The sequence below is a fragment of the Symphalangus syndactylus genome, chromosome X (genome assembly GCF_028878055.3).
Source record: "Symphalangus syndactylus isolate Jambi chromosome X, NHGRI_mSymSyn1-v2.1_pri, whole genome shotgun sequence".
Taxonomy (NCBI): domain Eukaryota; kingdom Metazoa; phylum Chordata; class Mammalia; order Primates; family Hylobatidae; genus Symphalangus; species Symphalangus syndactylus.
In genome coordinates this window covers 113,218,756-113,239,741 of record NC_072447.2, presented here as the reverse complement: position 1 = coordinate 113,239,741, position 20,986 = coordinate 113,218,756, and the positions used below count along the sequence as shown (strand labels likewise).

The 20,986-nt window shown below is 37.9% G+C and overlaps 1 protein-coding gene across 1 annotated transcript in view; it reads left to right on the top strand.

Annotated features, from left to right (window-relative positions):
- The window catches only part of GUCY2F (guanylate cyclase 2F, retinal), a 102,460-nt gene that overhangs the window by 12,801 nt on the left and 68,673 nt on the right, over window positions 1-20,986 (top strand). Inside the window, 3 exon segments of the mRNA XM_055268492.2 lie at window positions 9,384-9,738; window positions 11,142-11,226; window positions 15,073-15,169. Of these exon segments, the coding sequence (XP_055124467.1) occupies window positions 9,384-9,738; window positions 11,142-11,226; window positions 15,073-15,169 (537 nt within the window).

The window sequence follows — 20,986 nt, the reverse complement described above, 5'->3', positions numbered from 1 at the left end:
GTTTATGTATCTCTTTCTGCTTAGAGGATTTATATCAAATATTTTGCTGATTCTTGTTCTAATAAAAAAATTAATAACAGATATTAACAATGCTGGATTTGGACTTTATTGTTACTGATAAGTTTATAGTAAGTATTACTGTCTTTTAGGAGACACACACATGCACACACACACACATAACTGAAAACAACTGGTCAGTTTAGTCAAGAATTGCAAAACTCCTCAAATTGCTAAAAATGGTTGGTCAAACCAGTTGTTTGATGTGTTTATAGGCAAGCAACCAGATGGTAAATTTTTGTACTTTTTAGCCAATGATATGGCATCACATAGATACAATTAAAGTCAAATTTCTATTTTAATTAAAGGATCAAAGGAAGGAAGGAGAGGGTGTATGTGTGTGTGTGTGTGTGCACATGTATGTATGTGTATGTGTATTGTTCATATATATGAACAGGTATTTTGATATAAAAACTCAGACCTTCTTCTCTTGATATTTGCGTCAATCCTTTTGAGCTTGTGGAAAACATAAAGTAATTAAGGCAAAAAAATATGCCATTAGCTTGGTTGCTAGGCAGCCTGCACTCTGCTTTACACAAGGAAATAGAATAGCTACAACAAAGAATCCAGAGCTTATGAAAAAGCCTGTTTGGATACATTTGTACCCCTCAGTTTGCAGGTGCCCAGTCTGGACCTTCATAACCAAAGAATGATAAAAGGGTGAGATAATTATCTTCATGTCTCTGATAAACAAAACCCCCACTTTCCCTAAATTATCTTGCTCAAAGGTGCTTTAGAAGGCAGCCAGTATAGCAGAAACTGCATATGTTAAGGTGTTAGACAAACTTGGGTTTACATCCCAGCTCTCACTTTTACTAGCTGTGTGCCCCTGGGCAAGTTACTTAGACATGTGAGTCTCAGTTTCTCCATGTGTAAAATGGGTTAGTGAGCTATATCTTCTAGGACTACTGTGAAACTTAAACAAAGTAACATGTAAAAAGTGACTATCAGAGTGCCTGGCTCACAGCTACCTTTTTCTTTCCACTTTTTCTCCTTTGAGGCTAGGATGACCTTATTGACTGGTGGTGACCTAGCCTCCAAGTTACAATCTTTAGCTTCCTGCTCTCTTGAAGTTTTCTGATTACTGGCAGAGAGTCTCTCAATATTTCCAGCTTTCAAAATTATAAATGGCATATTCTCAGATCAAATTATGTAGTTTGATATTTGCCTATCCCTGGGCTTCTGTTGTTTGTTCCCTATTTGGTCAACAGGTCAACAACTATTTATTGAGCACCTGTGATGTGCTAGGCAATATGTTGAACTCTAGATAGAACCTATACAAGACAGACAGGGTTTCTAGCAGTGGTATGTTAGAGCCAGTCCAGAAAAGCTGATTCTGTGCATCTTTTCCCAGCTCTCCATTCAGTGACATCAATTGGTAGCTTGAAATCAGGCATGGTAGTAGTAGTTACATCGCAGAAACGGGCAAATGCTACAAATACGAGTTTATTTTCCCTCTCTGTATAGCTGTTGTCAAACACTTACTAGCACATCACTCATTGCCACCCTTATAGACCTTAGATTTTAGTGAGAGAGACAGATAATAAATGGTTAAGCAAATGCATTAACAAGATGGCTGTATTTCTCCCTTGCCCAATAACTTTCAATGAAATAGAGATTTCTATATACAAGGAGCATTGCCTACAGCAGTGGTCTGCAACATCTCTTAATTTATACTCTTGCTTCTTTAACAGGTAAAAAATGAAATGAACAAAAAGCTATCAAAGTGATACATACACATAGTTTTAAAACTCAAGAAATGCTAAAAGGTTTATATCAATAACAAAGCAGTCTATAAGGCCTCCTTTCTTCCCTTCATCAGAAGCAACCACTTTCATATTTTTTTAGCTCTTTATTCTGGTATTTACTTCTATGTTTCTAAATGCTATGCTGCTGCTAGTGACTCTTGATTAATCAATTTTGAGCGTTATTTGTTGTATTACTATTATAGTTGAGGAGCACTCTTAGTCTTTTTGTACTTCCTTACTCTCCTTTAAACCTTAAATATGGTTATGTCCCAATTTATAGTTAATCCATATTTAGTATTTTTAACATAGTACCTATGTAAATATCATTTATTGCTAATCCACATGATATAATATGGTTATAATTCTTGTCACATGTAACTTCATTTTTACCGGGGTTAATAATTACTTCAATTTTTAATTTGCTTACCTTAATTTGAATGTCTAAGTCTTTCCATACTTTCTGATAAGGCTGTAAAATCCTTTCAAAACAACTTTTTACATAGCAAAGCCTATTAAATCCCTCATCAGTTTCATTTGTTTTTGCTGGGGCTCTCTGTCTTCCTATTCCAATCTAAACATGTTGCTCCCTAAGGCTGCTGCACAACTATTAATATTATGCTAGTTTTCTATTTCCATAATTCTTAAATGTCTCTTTCTCTTCTTGGCAGGATCTACGTTTTATGAATCTCATGACCTATTTTCTTGGTTTAATCTGTCATTTTTGTGGAGCACATCCTGTAGTAGCTTTTTACAGGAGGTAAATTTTTGAGATTTTGCTTGTCCGAAAAGTCATTATTTCATCTTCACTATTGATTGATAGTTTGAATGAGTATGCAAATCTAGGTTAGAAATCATTTTCCCTCAGTACTTTGAAGACACATCACATTGTCTTCCAATTTCCACTGTTGGTGTTGAGAACACCGATGTCATTCTTATTCCTAATCTTTTGATACAACCTATTTCCATTCCTCTTTATCCTTTCAGAAACTTTTAAAATGTTCTCTTTATTTCTGATGCTATGAAATTTCATGATGATGTATGAGTCTTTGACACATAATATGCTGTATTGGTGGAGCCTTTCAATCTAGAAGCTGATTCCTTCTGAGAAATTTTCTTCTATTGTTTATTTGATAATTTCTTCGACAACATTGTCTGTCTTCTCTCTGGAAATACTATAAGATATATAAGATATAAGATGTCCTTGGTTGATCTTTTAATTGTCTTATTATTTATCTTATATGGTCCATATTTTTGTTTTTAGTTTTCCTTTGTGGGAGAGTTTCTCATCTTTGTGTTCTAACACTTTTACTAATTCTTAAGAATGATTTAGTTATATTTTTAATTTCCAAGAGTTCATTCTTGTTGTTTGATTATTTTAATAGCATTCTGCTTTTGTTTTATCAATATAGTATTTTTCCTATTTCCCTGAGGTACTCATTATAGTTTTTTTGAAGTTTTCTTCTGCTATTTTATCTGTTTTTTCCTCAGTTCCTAATTTTTCATGTTTTTATTTCATGTTGAAAGTTTTCCTTAGATGTCTGCAGATTTGAAGGTTTATGTGCATGATGGATATGTTGACAAGTGGGCTTCAGTACAGGGCAATTGGCTAAACAGTTGCTTTTTATTTGCTTCTTTTGGTCAATATCTGTAGGCCTTGGCTCTTGAGCTAGTCTTTTTCTTCAGAGAAGAGTCTTCTAATCTTCTTGGGAGTCATAATCATAGCTGTCAGTATTCCAGAAGCAATGTTGGGAGGAGACTGGGATTTTCACCATTAAGCATGAAAACTTTAACTTCATCACTGTTTTTTTGTGCTCCACCTCATTTCCAACTTCCTTTTTGTCTAGTGTCTGTTTCCTATAGACGTCTGCACCTCCTGGTAGAGGTGGGTATGGGGCACGTCTACATGTTTATTACACGGACATTCAGAGAGCTCTTGCTCTTTTAGTGTTTGGCCTCACCTTCACTTCTACAGTACTTGGTGGTTGTAATTACTCTTTCCGGGATTCTTACGGGGCAGATCTGCTTGTTGCTTATCAGTAATTCCCTCTGCAAGCACTTAGGTTTGACTGTTCTCCACTTTGCTAAATCAGTTGCCATGTTTGTAGCAACTTTTTATTTTCAGATTCTGTGGTACAGGGTTACAGATGTTTCCTAATACCATTAGATATGGGAGATTTAGTGTTTCTGTTCCTTGTTCTCTTTGTTTGAGAGTGACATTTGAGAGGAGAAAGAGAGTGAAGTAAAAAAAATCTTGATTTCATTATTTTTAATCAGGAAGTCTATGGAAAGTCATGAAGGAAAAAAATAAGTCACAAAAGGGTGCATGTGATATTATTTTACTGGTGAGTTTGCCAAAGCCTATTAATTAAGTTAGTAAGTATTTATTAAGCTCAGATTTAATATGAAGGTTAAGATCATGGGTTTTGAAGGCAGACTGCCTTAAGTTTACTTAAGCTCTCCACGTCTTCTTTTTCTCATTTTTAAAATTGAAAATAACAATAGTACCTAACTAACAGGGTTCTTGTGAGGATTAAATGAATTAACACACTAAATAGTTTGCCTGGCACCTGATAACCCCTCAATTAATGTTAGCCATTATTATTATTAAAGTTGTGGTTATTATTATTATTGTGGGTCAGGCACTCTGCAGGGGATATAATAGAGATCAAAATAGAAATGAGATCTTTCCCACAATGAAGGAGAACAGTTTTTCCATTTCAGGTGCTAAGGAAGTTGGATCTAAAATTGAGACTCTAGTACTTCTTGGTCACCAGCTCAAAACTAGGACAAGGGACTTGAAAACTATACTTCCAGGATGATGTTACCAGAGCCCTGTGCTCCTCTTCTGAAATGAAAATAATAGCAGCTGTTGTATATTCAGTGTTTACTCTGTACTGTATAGACCTGAACCTGAAAGAATTAATTATGAATGATAATTAATCATTCATGTGTTTATAGGCAAGCATAAATTTTCCAATGGGATCGTTTACATAAATGATCCAATGGGATCCTCAGACTACACCTACAAATTAGATATTAATGTCTACATTTTGTGATTGAGGAAATTAAGGCTCAAGGTAACTTGCTCAAGGTCATACAGCTGGGAAGTGGCAGAGCTGGGATTCCAACCCAAGTTTGCTACCAGATCCTGATCATTTAACCACACATTAGGCTTGTTGTGTTTTATTCCACTGTGCTAATAATATCTAATGCCAATGCTTTACTCAGGCAAAGTAACATTGCTAAGTGACTAATACTTTGATTTGAATAGATTTATTGAATTGTTTTCCTGTAATGTAGGAGTTACTAGGGCCTTATGAGGACCTGTGAGAAGAGAACAATAAATCAGAATAGAGAGATCTGAGGGGTGGGGACACCAGTGATGAACTTCTTAATTTAGTCTCAGGATGATTGGGCAAGGATTATAACTTTGTACCTTTATATTTTGGCCAAATTAGAATTCTGAATTAGGGTTTGATGCCTGCATTCTTCCGTTTCATTGTTTTCCCAATGCTTGTTTTCAGTTAAATTCTATTGGCCACAAATGTATATGGCTGGAAAACACATTTTGGATATTTTTCCAAATGTACAGTTATTTGATTAAGCAAAGGAAATCCTCAGGATTTCTTAGAAAGCCTGGGGACCTTATGCTCCTTATTGCTATTGTTTTCCATTACCCTAAATATGGGTGCCTGGCAGGGGAATTCTAGGCTACAGCAGATGTGGTTAGAACTGGAACATTCCAGAATGGGGCCCACCAAACAAGGTTGTCAGAAAAGGTTGCCTGCAGCTCACAGTGGCTAAGATTGTCTTTCTACCCCATTCTATACAAAATAAGGGTTTTGTGTTGATGTGCATCACATCAAACACATTGGTCTTTTATCCATCTCTTGACTATGCCCAAGGGTTGAGATCATGCATTATTGGAGGTACTGCCTTTAATAACAAGAATTCAATTATCCTTTGGTTTCTTGATCTGTGCATGTGCCTGACTTTTTGTTCAAAACTGATGTGCCATTTTGTCCTTCAAGTGATGGCTTTTCAAGCTAGGCACGTTTTAATGTACACTTCTGAGGATAAAATTCTTTGGAAGCCGGTTTTGTGTCTTCTCAGACACAGTAAATCTGAACTGGTGGTAGTCAACTTAACAGCACGAACCATTATACTGAACAAATTCATATATTACTGTTCCTGATCCAGACCTTATTATCTTGGATAAAAACTTTAAAAGCCTCGGGTAGAGCTATCTAAAGTAACAGAATAAAAACCAATGATATGTTTTAATTATCATTCATAATTAATTCTTTCAGGTTCAGGTCTATACAGTAGGCAAAAACAATGGGCTTAATCATCAGTGGTCTCACCATTTTGGACTGTGATGTCAACAAGGTCATCTCTCTGACAGAAGTTCCCACCAATTCTGTCTTACTTTTTTTGAAGCTGTAGTGAGAAGCTGGATAGAGGCCTGTAGAGAATGCCTCTTCTTCCCGTGTTCCACCCTTTACCTTTTCTCTTTCTCATCATTTGTGGCAAGTGCAACTAGAGACCTTTTGTGAGTGACGCTAACAGTGTGTGCCCTTGACGTATGGGAAGAGGCAATTCCCTTTGCTGAAGGGCACGATGAGTGAAGCAGGAGCTCAAACCAACTACAGCACAACTCCAAGGCCTTGAAGTGACAGTGGACCATTGTGACAGCCCCTCTTTTGCAAGTGAATGCTGTTGCTATAGCTATGCTGTAAGTCTCTCTACCATACTTTTGTGGCTGTGAGTACATGTGTTGTCTAGGCTAGAGAATCCTGAAGAACAGGCTTCAGGTTTCAGTCGTCTTGGGGAGTTTCTGTCAGTCAGCTCCAATGGGTCAATCAGAGCACAAAGATCAGCACAGCCTGGCCAGCTGAAAACCCAGTGTGTTGGATCAACTCAGAGGTGGGAATGTTGTTTTTGAGTTTTAATCTTCACTTTTGGCTGTAGGTAGATGCAGTTTCTTTCCCAGAAGGCTCTGTGCCTTTCAAAACAGAACACTAGCATTCTGTTTGCTTTCAGGAGCTTGCTGCCCTGTGTGTGTGTGTGTGTGTGTGTGTGTTTTCACTTATTTATTTTACTAGTATTGATTTTATACTCCACTTTCCATCCTTCACTTATTGTCATAACCTACCAAAGCCCCCAGAAAACAGTCAGGGTTTTGCAGAAATTACAAAGACAATCAAATAGAGCATCCAAGAATGCCAGGAGGGGGAATTAGTGAAAACCTCTTAAGGGAGCTCAGCATGTGCTAGGCAACTAAGTGTGGATACCTTGGTGGTGGCACCTGCCATCCATTCATGATCTATTTCTACAGAGTACATCTTGAGACAGGGGGATGAAGGAAGATCATTGGAATAAAACCCTATGGAGACTGAGGTATTGATTTCTGCTCTGCTAGTAGTTAGCTCTGTTATGTGGGGCAAGTTTTTTGGCCTGAACAACTAGAAGAATGGAGTAGCTATTAACATAGACTGACAAGACTCATTGTAGATGGATCAGGAGGATTTGGGGTGAATATCATGGGTTCAACATTGGGTATGTTGATTTTTAACATCTAAGTGGAGATATAAAAGTAGGCCATTGACTATACCAATCTGGAATTTAGGATATAGGTCTGAATTGGAAGTATGAATCTGAGAGTTATGGCGTAGATTTAGTACTTAAGGCCATGTGAACAAAAGAGATCACCAAGGAAGTTAGTGTGGACAGAGAAGAAGACCAAGGACTGAGCTGTGGGGCACTCCAACATGAAGAGAGAGGTCAGCAAGATGAAGAACTCTCAAACAGGCTATAAAAATGTCTACAAGCTAAATTTTGTCCCTGAACTCTACCAAGTATTAGGAATTTTCACAGGAGTTCAGAGCCAGAAGGGACCACAGGGGACATATATTCCAATCAAGAATGCTAAACTAAGAAACAGGAGACCTGGATTTTACTCCTTATTTTATGCTCAGGTAGGTGAACTTGACAGGTCATGTAACTTCTCTGTGTCTCCCTTTCTTACCTATAAAGTAAGATAGTTAGACAAGATGACTTCTAAAGTTTAGACATTCATGATTCTGTATTCTCATTTCACAGAGGAAGAAATGGAAGCACAGAGAAAGCTGATAAATGACTTTCTCAGACATTCTGGCATTAGGCACTGATCACAGACAGGGTATCATCTTCTATACTGATGTCTTAAAATCCTGCATGCATATTAGAATCTTTGAGGAGCTTTTAATAATGCTGATTACTGGGGTATCAAACTAAAAGCATCTCTTTTTGTTGATCTGGGTTGGGTTTGGCATTGCTATTTCTGACACTCTTCAGGTAATTCTAATGTGCAGCTGGTGTTGAAAACTCCCACTCTACATTAACAAGACATGGCAGTGTCTTGCTATCTGCTACACCTCTCTGCGTCTTGACTTTTATTTCTAATAAAAAATGATTCACTCGATTTTAAGCCCTTCTTTTTTTCACATGAAGGTTGTTACAGGAGCTTAGCTTTCTAGACCTTGTGAAACCAAAGTAGCAAGTATCAGCTTTCCCTGATGCTCAGTAAAATGGCATGACCACAGCTTTCTTGAACTCCATCCTAGAAGTGAAGTGACATGGAAAACCATGAAGCCATGGCCGCGTGTGTGAGGGGCCATGTCGGGGGAGGTACAGAGAAGGGAGGAATTGTTTGCTCATCCTCTCTACCTTTTTGGAAAAAAAGATACAAGATTTTATCCAAAAATAAACTTACAAGGTTAATGGGCAGTGCATCTGGGCATAGTATACAAAAACATTGTTGCTTTTACCCTATTTATTTAGCGGGCATAGTTATGCTATCCACCCTAGCAGTCTTACTGTTTTAAAGTGGCTTCTTGTTGAAGCTTTGCCACTTTGCACACCAATAGGTTTTCTGACTAACATTCACATTCTCTATACTCTACAAACTTTGACTCTAGATAGCTGGGTGCGTATGTGTCAGGGTGGATGTCTGCGTGTGCATACATGTGAGTGTGTATGTGTAGGTATGTGTTTAAAACTGAATTCTAATGTTCACTTTCTCTGGGGAGCATGTGTCTAGAAAAATAGCCATTTTGAACTAAGACAAGATACAGACATGGACTGTGGAGACACATTATTTACAGTCTTTCCACACACACCTAACACTCTAGTAGTGCCAGCAAAATGATTTTGCCATGCACAGTGCACCAGTAATTAACTTGGCATATTTCCTTTGAACTCCCAGTGTCTATTCTATACTTGTTTTCTTAAGTGCTCTTTATAATTCTAAATCATTTTCTTAGTTTAGGAGCATAAAAATATATTGTGTATGACTTGATTTGCTCATAAAATTGTCATATTTGATATATTTAAAGATGTGACGGCCTGGGGGAAAAAAACAGAAAAATTCAGGGAAGAAACCAAGCAAGACCTTAGAAACAATTTTTTTCCTCTGGGTCTTCATAGCTCTACTTCACTCAGACGTGCAGACCATAATAATGAACACAGGCTTGGAATATACTCTGAGATCGCTCTAGGGCGACCAGGGCTCAAGATAATTGTAATTTTTAAAAATAGGTTTCACCGTTGTTTGGAACCATCTACAATTCAATTTACTTTATCGCACAAGCCATGAATAATGCTATGAAAGAAAATGGACAGGCTAGTGCTGCCAGCCTGGTTCAGCATTCCAGAAACATGCAGTTCTATGGATTCAACCAGTTGATAAGGACAGATTCAAATGGAAATGGAATTTCAGAATATATAATCCTGGACACCAACTGGAAAGAATGGGAACTCCATAGCACCTACACTGTGGACATGGAAATGGAGCTGCTACGTTTCAGAGGGACCCCTATTCACTTCCCTGGTGGCAGGCCCCCTAGAGCAGATGCAAAATGCTGGTTTGCAGAAGGGAAGATCTGCCATGGAGGTAAGTAAGGAATGGAAAATCGCTAGTAGTCAATTTGGCTCAGCTTGGGTTACAAGGGAACCTCTTTAGGAGAAGGCATATTTTAATATTGAAACACTCATAAAATCAGTCATTTGCATTCGAGTGACATACACTTCTTGGCACTCTATCTTGTTAATTTAAAATAATAAGAACAATGAGAGGTACTTTGCAGCCTTGAATAACCATCCACAATTTAAAAGCCTCCCCACCAGTCTTTTTAAAAAGAATCCCACTCTTTCCCAAAGAGCTTACTCTAAAAAGAGGAAGACATTATTAGCCTTCTTCTTGCTCTTTTGTAGGCTATAACCTATGATTATTTCTCCTGCTTTCAAGGTCCCCTATCCATCCGTTGATGTTTCCAAATCCTGCCAATCAGGTCCCACCACAGAAATATCGTATCTATACTCTCTCCTCTCTGAACTCCCATTGAATAAAAGTCTGTACCTCACAGCTTAGCACAAAATTGCTTTTCAATTGTTTCTTGTGTACTGATTGTGTCTCCACTTCCACTCCCAAATATATTGCTCATTGAGGGTAGAGACCATAGCTAATAATTTTTATGCTGCCCAACTGCCCAACACAGTAGGTATCCAGTAAATACTTGCAGTTTGATTGACTGGTGGAACTCCTTTAGCTTGTGGAAGAGGGGAAACTTTGTCAAATCTCTGAGAGCCAGAGGGGATCGTTGGAAGGACCCATATTATTATTATGCAACTGTATACCATACACTTTTAAAACCAAATGCATCTATTTGAAAGGGGCTTTGATTTCTACTTTGCTTTAGCATGATATACTCAACTACCTCTTCACTCACATCATATTTCCCTCAAAAATCTTACTAATCTATCCAAATATTTAGATTTTATGGAGGCTAATTTACATTCTGATGAAAACACTAATTATCAAAACCAGACTTACCCTCACCCTTGAAGAAGAAGTACCATGTTTTTCATCTATAACTCATATGGGCTCAGGTGAATTAAAAAGGCCTTTTATTTTATGAAGGCAAGATAATACTTACCTTTCACAGGTGAGATAACATATTTATTCTCAAGAACTCTATTGCTGTCCAACTTAAATTAAGGTACTCAAAGTTTTCCATTTGTGGACTTTTTCCTCCAAAGAAACACTCTGGTCAGCCTTAATTCATGTGATTTGTTATTGTCAGAGTGGTTAGTGGTTTTGCTTCAGAACAGTGAAATTGCTTTCTGTGTCCATAAAGTCAACAAGACAGACTGTGCTGAGAAAAAATGGAATTAGGTTAGGTAGATGTGGCTTGATATTAGAGTCACCAGAAAGCATGAGGAGTCACTCTGTGGTGCCCTTTATTTACTGCCTCTCTCTGATAATGCCATTCTTCCTCTTCCTCTCATTCTCTGCAGGCATCGACCCTGCCTTTGCCATGATGGTCTGCCTTACTTTGCTTATAGCCCTGCTGTCTATTAATGGATTTGCTTACTTTATAAGGTACATTTTTTGTTCTTTTTGTATATAAAAAATACAAGCCCATATTAGCCTTGTTAATATTGATTTCCAGGAAGTCCTGTTTCAGTACAATTGCCTCATTACATGACCCACTGATTTTCTTTCTTCCACTGTGGTTTACCATTCCTACAGGCCCCATTTAGAGTGAAGTGTTTTCATGATGCCAAGAATAACTTCCTCAGCTGTGTTGTCAGTGTTGTTGCCTGTGAATAGATCTGGCTCTCAACACAATGGTGAAATAAGAGAACTAGTACTTTAGGGCCTGTCTACTCCCTATCGTTGTTCTCCTTTCTCCCAGCAGAGTCTCCTATAACCATCTCCTTGCCCAAATGATATGTGATGATAGGGAATGGAATTGACTTACTTTAATGAATTCCAAGAATTAGGCAGATTGTGCTAGAATCCAAGCTCTAGGAATAATGGTATGAACTCATAGGATTATAATGGGGATTAAGTAAATTAAATAAGTAAAGCACCTAGAACAGTATGTGACTCATAGTAGGTGCTCAATACATGGTAAAATCTCAACCCCTTCCCAGACACCAGGAACTCTCTTGCTGACTGTTGGAAGCTCAGGATCTTCACTTTGATACTCATGCCTTTTGTCCAGGGTATCACGTTCTAGATTTCTACCATCTTGCTTCCTTGGGCAAAAGTTATCCTGTCTAATCATAAACATCTTTATTATCATCAAGTTTTGTCTTCCTCTCTCAGATCCCTTAGTACATGACCAAATAATCTAATGAGCTGCTTCAGAATCAGGGATAAGTGGCTGAAGATGGCCTAACATGACACCTCTTTCCTATAAACTTTGCATTTTAACACTTGGACCCTCTCCATACTAGAACAATTGGGGGAAAGTGAAAAATAAAATAAATTATAACCATCCCGTTTTCCCATTGCCACCCTGCAAACCACATCATTGTCACCTCTTAGTAAGGGTGGTCCTGACAACAATATGGCATGGATTGGTAGTGAGGCTGTTTTGGTGAGTTGTAAGAAAAAATTTCTATAGTGTATTAAATAGCTGTGTGACCTTGGGTAAGCCCCCTAACCTTTCTTGGCCGGAATTTTCTCATTTGTGCAATGAAGAAATTGGATTAGATGATGTTTAAGAGCCCTCCCAGCTCTGATATTTTAATAAGTCTGTGAAATCCTGGATTGAAACCATAACAGGTGTTACTCTTAGTGTTTAAAATGTTGGCATAGCTGTGAAAACTTCTGTTATCCAATTTCCCCAGTATTAGAAATTCGATAAAGTCACACAGAGTCGTAGGTAGCTTATGAATTGTTAAAACACTTGATAAAGACACTAGTTCAAAGTAAGTATTTCTTTTAATTTCTGTAACTGGAACATATTCCTGCTAAGAATGGAAATTTAATATCTTTAACTTAGCTGCTGCCAAAGAATAAAGTATTTAATTAACATCATTAGATTCTTAGCAAAAATAAACTCTATCCAATCAAAAAGCTTCCCTCTCTAGAGAGATTTGAGGAGTAACAGACTCTGTCTACCTAATGCCAAAACATCCCATGGCAATGTGGGAAATGGAGTCACTCAGCTGTTTATGTTACTTGTCAACCCTCCAACTGACAGTTTTCACTGGTCTTTCCCAGTGTATGGACTGGTTCTTTGGGCTTTGAGTGAGCCTAGTCCGCAATTCTTGGAAAAGGAAGGAAAAAGGAAAAAAAAAACAGTGGGGAGGGGTTTGTTTGAAGCTTGTGGGCTGAAGGGCAAAGATTGGAGAGGAAAATTATTGGAGAGGGACATGATTAGAGAGGAAAATGATTGGAGAGGAAAATGAGTTTGAGACAATTCGTACTTCAAGTGGTCACAGAAAACTCAGAGATGGGAAAGAGGTACATCATTTCCCAGACTCACTTGGTCCTTGGTTCTTCAGCTAACAAAGCACAAAAGATGCCCCCTCTTTGCTGCCTTCCTCCCTCTCTCTGCCCACCACGGCTGCAATCAGAAGAGCTGAGCGGCTGATGAGATTCTGTAATAGACGGTGATTACTTGCAGGAGAGTAACTCTTTGTTCCTTCCTTTTCTGTATGTTTTGATTGTTTAGGTTTTTTTTTTTTTTCCAGAAAAAAAGACATGCAAAGAAGCCAACCACCCCAAAACAAAGGATTCTTTGAACTCCTCCTTTCTCCCTACTCCTCTGGAACCAGATTGCATCGCCTTTCTATAAAGCTCTCCCGTGCTTTGTTATACTAATGATGATAATGATAATAATGAGCCCTCATACTTTCATAATGCTTTATGCTTTTCAGAGCACTTTCACATACATTATCTGATTTGATTTTCAAAACAACTCTATAAAGCAGGTAATGCAAGGACTATTATCCTGCTAGATAGATGAGGACACGGAGCCATGAAGAGGATAAATTATTTATCCAAGGTCACCTGGACCTGGCTAATTAATGACAGAATCTGCACCACACCCCAGGTCTCTGGATTGGGAGTCCAGTTTGCTTTCTACTAGAGTGTACTCTGTAGCATGATTATTTTTACAGGTGTGCCTGTTTTAAGACAATTCGCCATACATATGAAACAGATCAGTTAGGGAGTGATGCTTTACTTTGCCAAAAGATTCATGTGCTCTACCCAAGAATCCGCTACAGGGCTCTTTTAATTTTCTCTGCAGGGCAGCAGCTCCCACAGTGATAAGGGACACATTTGTTGGCAGACAATTAGAAACACGTTAATTGTTTGTTTACAAACCAGTGGAATCACTGAGAAAAACTGAGTTGCTGATACTTAAAGCTACAGTGACAGTGTAAACTTCTCCTTAAAGCAACTTGACGAAGCTTTTTGATTCAGTGGTTGTTTTCTCCACCATGGCTCTTGGCTTTAACACATTCCACAGAGTAACCATTATGGGGTTATGGAAAAAGCAAATCCAAATTGTAGCTGTCAGGGCCCCCAAGACAAAACAACAAAACGAGCATAGCGACTAATCAAGATTCCCTCCAGGTCTTCAAGTTACCCAGTCAGACCTACCTGACTGTGTGAATACACATCATAAACTCCTATATGTCTGGTAATTGACTTGTAGAAAATAATTACATTCACTACAAATTAATGGGCATGTTTAGAGAGAATCAGGTTTAAACTGTGTCTGTAATGCTCAGACAGGAGACCAATTCAGTAAAAGAAAAAAAGTCAGCCTACTTGTTTGGAATCATGTAGACAAAGCAACCAACTGATTGAATTTTTCCACTTTTCAACCTGTTGCTTTGGCAACACATAGATGCAACTTTACAAGACAAGTGTCTCATGGGCAGAAATCTGGGCCCACAGCCAGGGAGCAAGGATTCAAGTTCCAGCTCTGCCTCAGGCTAGGAGATCTCATGCCAATTTGCTCAATTTTGTTTTGTTTCTCTAATGTGTTTTTGTCTATAAAATGGAGATTAATGATTCTTGGCCCTGGTATTATTAAAATAAATTCTATGGCATATGAGAAACGGTGTTGAGTTCCTTAAATGTATTCAGAGGTGTTGTTTTGAATATGTCCTTGATGTGGGATCACCATTTTATTAGCCTGAGATACCATTCCCATGCAGAGCCTTCGCACCTCTCTTTTGATGCCTTTTCAAGAGCATTTTAATTTTTCTCTTTTGGTCTTTGTAACTGCAAGTTGTGCAGGCCACATTTGCTTCCTTCTTTTCCTGTGGGTGCTATGGTAAAAATCCATGTGTGATTATCCTCCCAATTACCTTGTATACCTTGTATATTCTTTAAGTGCTATCTTAGGGCAAATTAACCCCGGCTTTGTCAAAACACCCAGTCCCTTGTGACCTTCTGATTTCATGTTTGTTTTAGGCGTCGTATAAATAAAATCCAGTTGATCAAAGGACCCAATAGAATTCTACTGACTTTGGAGGATGTAACGTTTATCAATCCCCACTTTGGCAGTAAGGTAAGGAGTATCCTCTTCTTTTGCTGCCCTGTCCAATATGGTAGCCACAAGCCACAGATAATTACTGAGCACTTGACGTGTGGCTAGTCTGAATTGTGATGTGCTATAAGAGTAAAGTACTCAGTGGGTTTAGAAAACTGTATAAATACATGTAAAATATCTTATTAAATTTTAAAAAAATATTTAAAAAATTAAACATGTTAATTAAATGTCAAAATTAAATATTTTAGATATATTGGGTTACAGTATATTATTAAAGTTAATTTTACCTGTTTATTCATTTATTTATTTTTTATTATACTTTAAGTTCTAGGGTACATGTGCATAACATGCAGTTTTGTTACATGTGTGTACATGTGCCATGTTGGTGTGCTGCACCCATTAACTCGTCATTTACATTAGGTATATCTCTTAATGCTATCCCTCCCCGCTCCCCCCACCCCACGACAGGCCCTGGTGTGTGGTGTTCCCCACCCTGTGTCCAAGTGTTCTCATTGTTCAATTCCTACCTATGAGTGAGAACATGCGGTGTTTGGTTTTCTGTCCTCGCGATAGTTTGCTGAGAATGATGGTTTCCAGCTTCATCCATGTCCCTACAAAGGACATGAACTCATCCTTTTTATGGCTGCATAGTATTCAATGGTCTATATGTGCCACATTGTCTTAATCCAGTCTATCATTGATGGACATTTGGGTTGGTTCCAAGTCTTTGCTATTGTGAATAGTGCCTCAATAAACATACATGTGCATGTGTCTTTATAGCAGCATGATTTATAATCCTTTGGGTATATACCCAGTAATGGGATGGCTGGGTCAAATGGTATTTCTAGTTCTAGATCCTTGAGGAATCGCCACACTGTCTTCCATAATGGTAGAACTAGTTTACATCCCACCAACAGTGTAAAAGTGTTCCTATTTCTCCACATCCTCTCCAGCACCTGTTGTTTCCTGACTTTTTAATGATCGCCATTCTAACTGGTGTGAGATGGTATCTCATTGTGGTTTTGATTTGCATTTCTCTGATGGCTAGTGATGATGAGCATTTTTTCATGTGCCTGTTGGCTGCATAAATGTCTTCTTTTGAGAAGTGTCTGTTCATATACTTTGCCCACTTTTTGATGGGATTGTTTGATTTTTTCTTGTAAATTTGTTGAAGTTCTTTGTAGATTCTGGATATTACCCCTTTGTCAGATGGGTAGATTGCAAAAATTTTCTCCCATTCTGTAGGTTGCCTGTTCACTCTGATGGTAGTTTCTTTTGCTGTGTAGAAGCTCTTTAGTTTAATTAGTTCCCATTTGTGTATTTTGGCTTTTGTTGTCATTGCTTTTGGTGTTTTAGACATGAAGTCCTTTCCCATGCCTATGTCCTGAATGGTATTGCCTAGGTTTTCTTCTAGGGCTTTTATGGTTTTAGGTCTAACATGTAAGTCTTTAATCCATCTTGAATTAATTTTTGTATAAGGTGTAAGGAAGGGATCCAGTTTCAGCTTTCTACATATGGCTAGCCGGTTTTCCCAGCACCATTTATTAAATAGGGAATCCTTTCCCCATTTATTGATTTTGTCAGGTTTGTCAAAGATCAGATGGTTGTAGATGTGTAGTATTATTTCTGAGGGCTCTCTTCTGTTCCATTGGTCTATGTCTCTGTTGTGGTACCAGTACCATGCTGTTTTGGTTACTGTAGCCTTGTAGTATAGTTTGAAGTCAGGTAGCATGATACCTCCAGCTTTGTTCTTTTGGCTTAGGGTTGACTTGGCGATGCGGGCTCTTTTTTGGTTCCATATGAACTTTAAAGTAGTTTTTTCCAATTCTGTGAAGAAAGTCATTGGTAGCTTGATGGGGATGGCATTGAATCTATAAATTACCTTGGGCAGTATGGCCATTTTCACGATATTGATTCTTCTTATCCATGAGCATGGAATGTTCTTCCGTTTGTTTGTGTCTTCTTTTATTTCGTTGAGCAGTGGTTTGTAATTCTCCTTGAAGAGGTCCTTCACATCCCTTGTAAGTTGGATTCCTAGGTATTTTATTCTCTTTGAAGCAATTGTGAATGGGAGTTCACTCATGATTTGGCTCTCTGTTTGTCTGTTATTGGTGTATAGGAATGCTTGTGATTTTTGCACATTGATTTTGTATCCTGAGACTTTGCTGAAGTTGCTTATCAGCTTAAGGAGATTTTGGGCTGAGATGATGGGGTTTTCTAAATATACAATCATGTCATCTGCAAACAGGGACAATTTGACTTCCTCTTTTCCTAACTGAATACCCTTTATTTCTTTCTCCTGCCTGATTGCCCTGGCCAGAACTTCCAACACTATGTTGAATAGGAGTGGTGAGAGAGGGCATCCCTGTCTTGTGCCAGTTTTGAAAGGGAATGCTTCCAGTTTTTGCCTATTCAGTATGATATTGGCTGTGGGTTTGTCATAAATAGCTCTTATTATTTTGAGATATGTCCCAAACCGAATCCAGCAACACATCAAAAAGCTTATCCACTATCATCAAGTGGGCTTCATCCCTGGGATACCTGTTTCCTTTTGTTTATTAATTGTGACTACTAGAAAACTTAAAATTACATATATGGCTCATGTTACACTTTTGTTAAACAGTGCAGCCTTAGAACAGTGTTGTGGAAGTGAATGCAGTGCACTTTGAGCAATAGTTTAGCTTTGACTTTATGTAGTTCTTTGTTTATTTGGACTCAACATTTGATGGCTATTTCTTCAAGGGCAACAATATATTTTTTAAAATGTTAGCCTGACATAATTCTTATAATATAGTAGGAGATTGTAAAGGTTTGGGGAGTTAATCAACTAGTGAAAGAGTTGGATTTCACCAAAAGATCTTCTCTGGTTGTGACTGTAACGTAATTGGTGATCTTCATGAAAGGTGTGCTACTATGTCCTACCCCCGGAGCTAGGCCTTGTGAAAGATGACATGTAGTCCCAGATTTCAAGAGGATTACAGTTAAGTTAGAGAGACAAATCATACCACACAAGAGAGACGATGAGCACCATGTTGTACGAAGAAACTAGAATGTGGTAGGACTTCAGAGGAGCCACATCAGTGGAGGGAGGCTTTTCAGAAACTCAGCACAAAAACTGAGTCTTAATGAAGGAATGATAGGGTTTGTTTAGGTCACAAACTGGTAACCACCTTTGTTTCACCCTCATAGTTATTAAAAAAAAAGCCAGAATTTTGAAATTGTGAAATTACATATAAAAATCTGGATTTCTGAGTTTTCTTTAAAAGTTGGAAGATCTGTCAGCCTTGGATCTCATCATGACAATCAGCTATAACTCAGTAGTAGTTGCGTTTTGTGGAAAAGACATGTTCTTTGCAGTTTGATACAATTCCCACCACTCTATATTGTCTTATACTCAGCATATTTCACGTCTTTATATTACCTGTCTGGCCCCATAGGCGAGGCATCCTAGGCAGAGGAAACAGTATAAACAGAAGCTTGGAGAAGAGAATATGTAGGGAAGAGTACTGTCAAAGCTAGCTAGAGTGTCTTCTTGTGCTAGTATATGTGGCCACAGTAGAGACACTAGTCTGTAATTTATAGTATGGTAGTGGATGTAGGAAGAGTATACAAATACATTATATTGTCTTCATGTGCCGTTTACTCTTGCTACACAACTGTGCCAGATTTGAGAATTAATTGTGTCAGTGACCAAACTGGTCTTCTGCCTGAATGTGAAATTGAAAGGTATATTTAATTAGTTGGCTGGGTGAGAATGGATTTACATGGTACTACCCTGAGCAGTTGTAGTCAAATTAATTGTTCAGCTGTTTGATTTAATTTTCAATTATAACCCTAATTCTTACTTGTTTAAATCATCAGATCTTTTTGTAAGGTTGATATTGTGTTCCTGGAAAGGTATGGCTGAAAGCCAAAACTGTCACTGTGGCTGAAGCCTACATTCCACCCTTGTGACATAAAAATTTGTTGATATTAGTCCCTATTTTTGGAGCCACCAAAGGACCCTAGGACTCATGGTAGTGGAATTTGTCTGGATTTGCCATACTCAATATGCCTTGTATAAAATTTCCTGCCTTAAGTAGAAAGTATAGATGTTGAAATACAAGCTATGAAGCAATCTTAATATATAACCCAATACTAAGAAAAAAGTATTCACTTTTGTGACAAGATGTTTTATTGAGAAATGGATGTTTAGTAGTAAAAGTAGATGACTAGAAGTTATTGTCTAAATGTAGCAAAATATAGTAAAATTTCAGTCAAAAGCAATAAACCTATTTGTAAAATTCCCACTTCTTTGGTGGTATCCATGTCAAAATGACAGTTCATATCAATTGCCTAGATGTTTTAGCTCTAACCTATCAAAATGATACATATAGCTCAATTTTGGACTGAATGAGGCTTTTATTTGCATAGGTTTGCAATAGTCCAGTGTAGTCTATAAGACCTCTACCTATGCCTCCTCTTATTTGTACTGGGACATAAACCATATTTGGGTGACTAAAGCATACCAGATCTCACAAAATTACCATAAATAGCTGAGCAGTGCTACCTTCAGGTAAACAAAGTAACTAGGGCTTTAAAATCTTGCTCACCATGATAGTTTTTTTTCACTTGTGCATAAATTTTGACATGAGAATAAAAAGTCATCACTTTTTACCATATGAGTGAGAAAAATGAATAGTAACAGGGCTATTACTGTTACTAAGGGATTGGTATACTATTATAAGGGATGGGTAGCCTTATAGTAGGGAATGTTCTTTTGTAAGTAAAAAAAAATAAATTGTTTTATTTTATTTCTTTTTTTTTTTACTATTTCGGCCCAGGTGGAAAAGGATGGCATTACCCAAGAAGAACATAGCTCTTGGCCTCCAGATCCCTTTTGGCATTTGGCTTGTATCGGAGGTTCTGATGGGAAAAGATAGGGGAAGCATACATTTTCCTTAATTGCTGTGTAGTCACAAACTTGCAGCTGGCTGTGCCTAATCAGTCAAGAAGCCAAGCCAAGAATTCCATCCAAACGGAATGTCTGAAAGTGTAAACTCTTAGTGAATATAAAATTAATTCCGTCTAGAAAAATTGGCAGGTCAGGAGAAGTCAGGTTAGGAAAGGAAGTTTTTAGAAGAAAATGAAGCTGAAGTCAAAATGTGTGTGGATTTTGGCAATTCTCTCGCTTTCTCCTTTGCCCTTCATGGAGAGGTCTATATCTCAATATACAGATCTAGGTACTCCTGCTGAGATATGAAAATAAAGAATGAAAGGGAAGTAGATTCCTCCCTGACCTTGCTCTGTTGGGGAGTGTTCAGGTTGATACAGGGGTTATGTGAAGAGTCAAGTTTTACATCTTGTCTGAATTTTGAGCTGTTGAGATTTCAGCACATTGGGGGCTGGGTAGAGTTTACCATTGTCTTGGAACTTTGTGATAGTCTTCATAGAAGGAGCTTAACTCTGGGCTAACTCAGCTGTAATATTTAGTTGATCAAAGACTATTAAGGTGTAATCTTTAGTTGATCAATGACTATTAAGGGGTAGAATGTTGGGAAGTAGTTAAGATTAATTTTTATTGGCAAGCAAAGTAAAATAAAGCATAATGTAGTTGTAGAGAGAGCACAGGACCAGAAAATATAATACCAAGATTCTTGTCCCTGTCCCTATGTACCTCTCTACATCTTTGTTTCCTAATTATAAAATAAGGATGTTGGAGTTGAGGGTGGGAGCACTCCTAGGCAATACCAAAATGTAACGGCTAGCTCTGGATTGCTTTAATTCTAAGAAAGGCACATTTGGAGGTATGGAGAATATGAGGAACCTGTTGATTTATATGTCTTCATGTGAAAT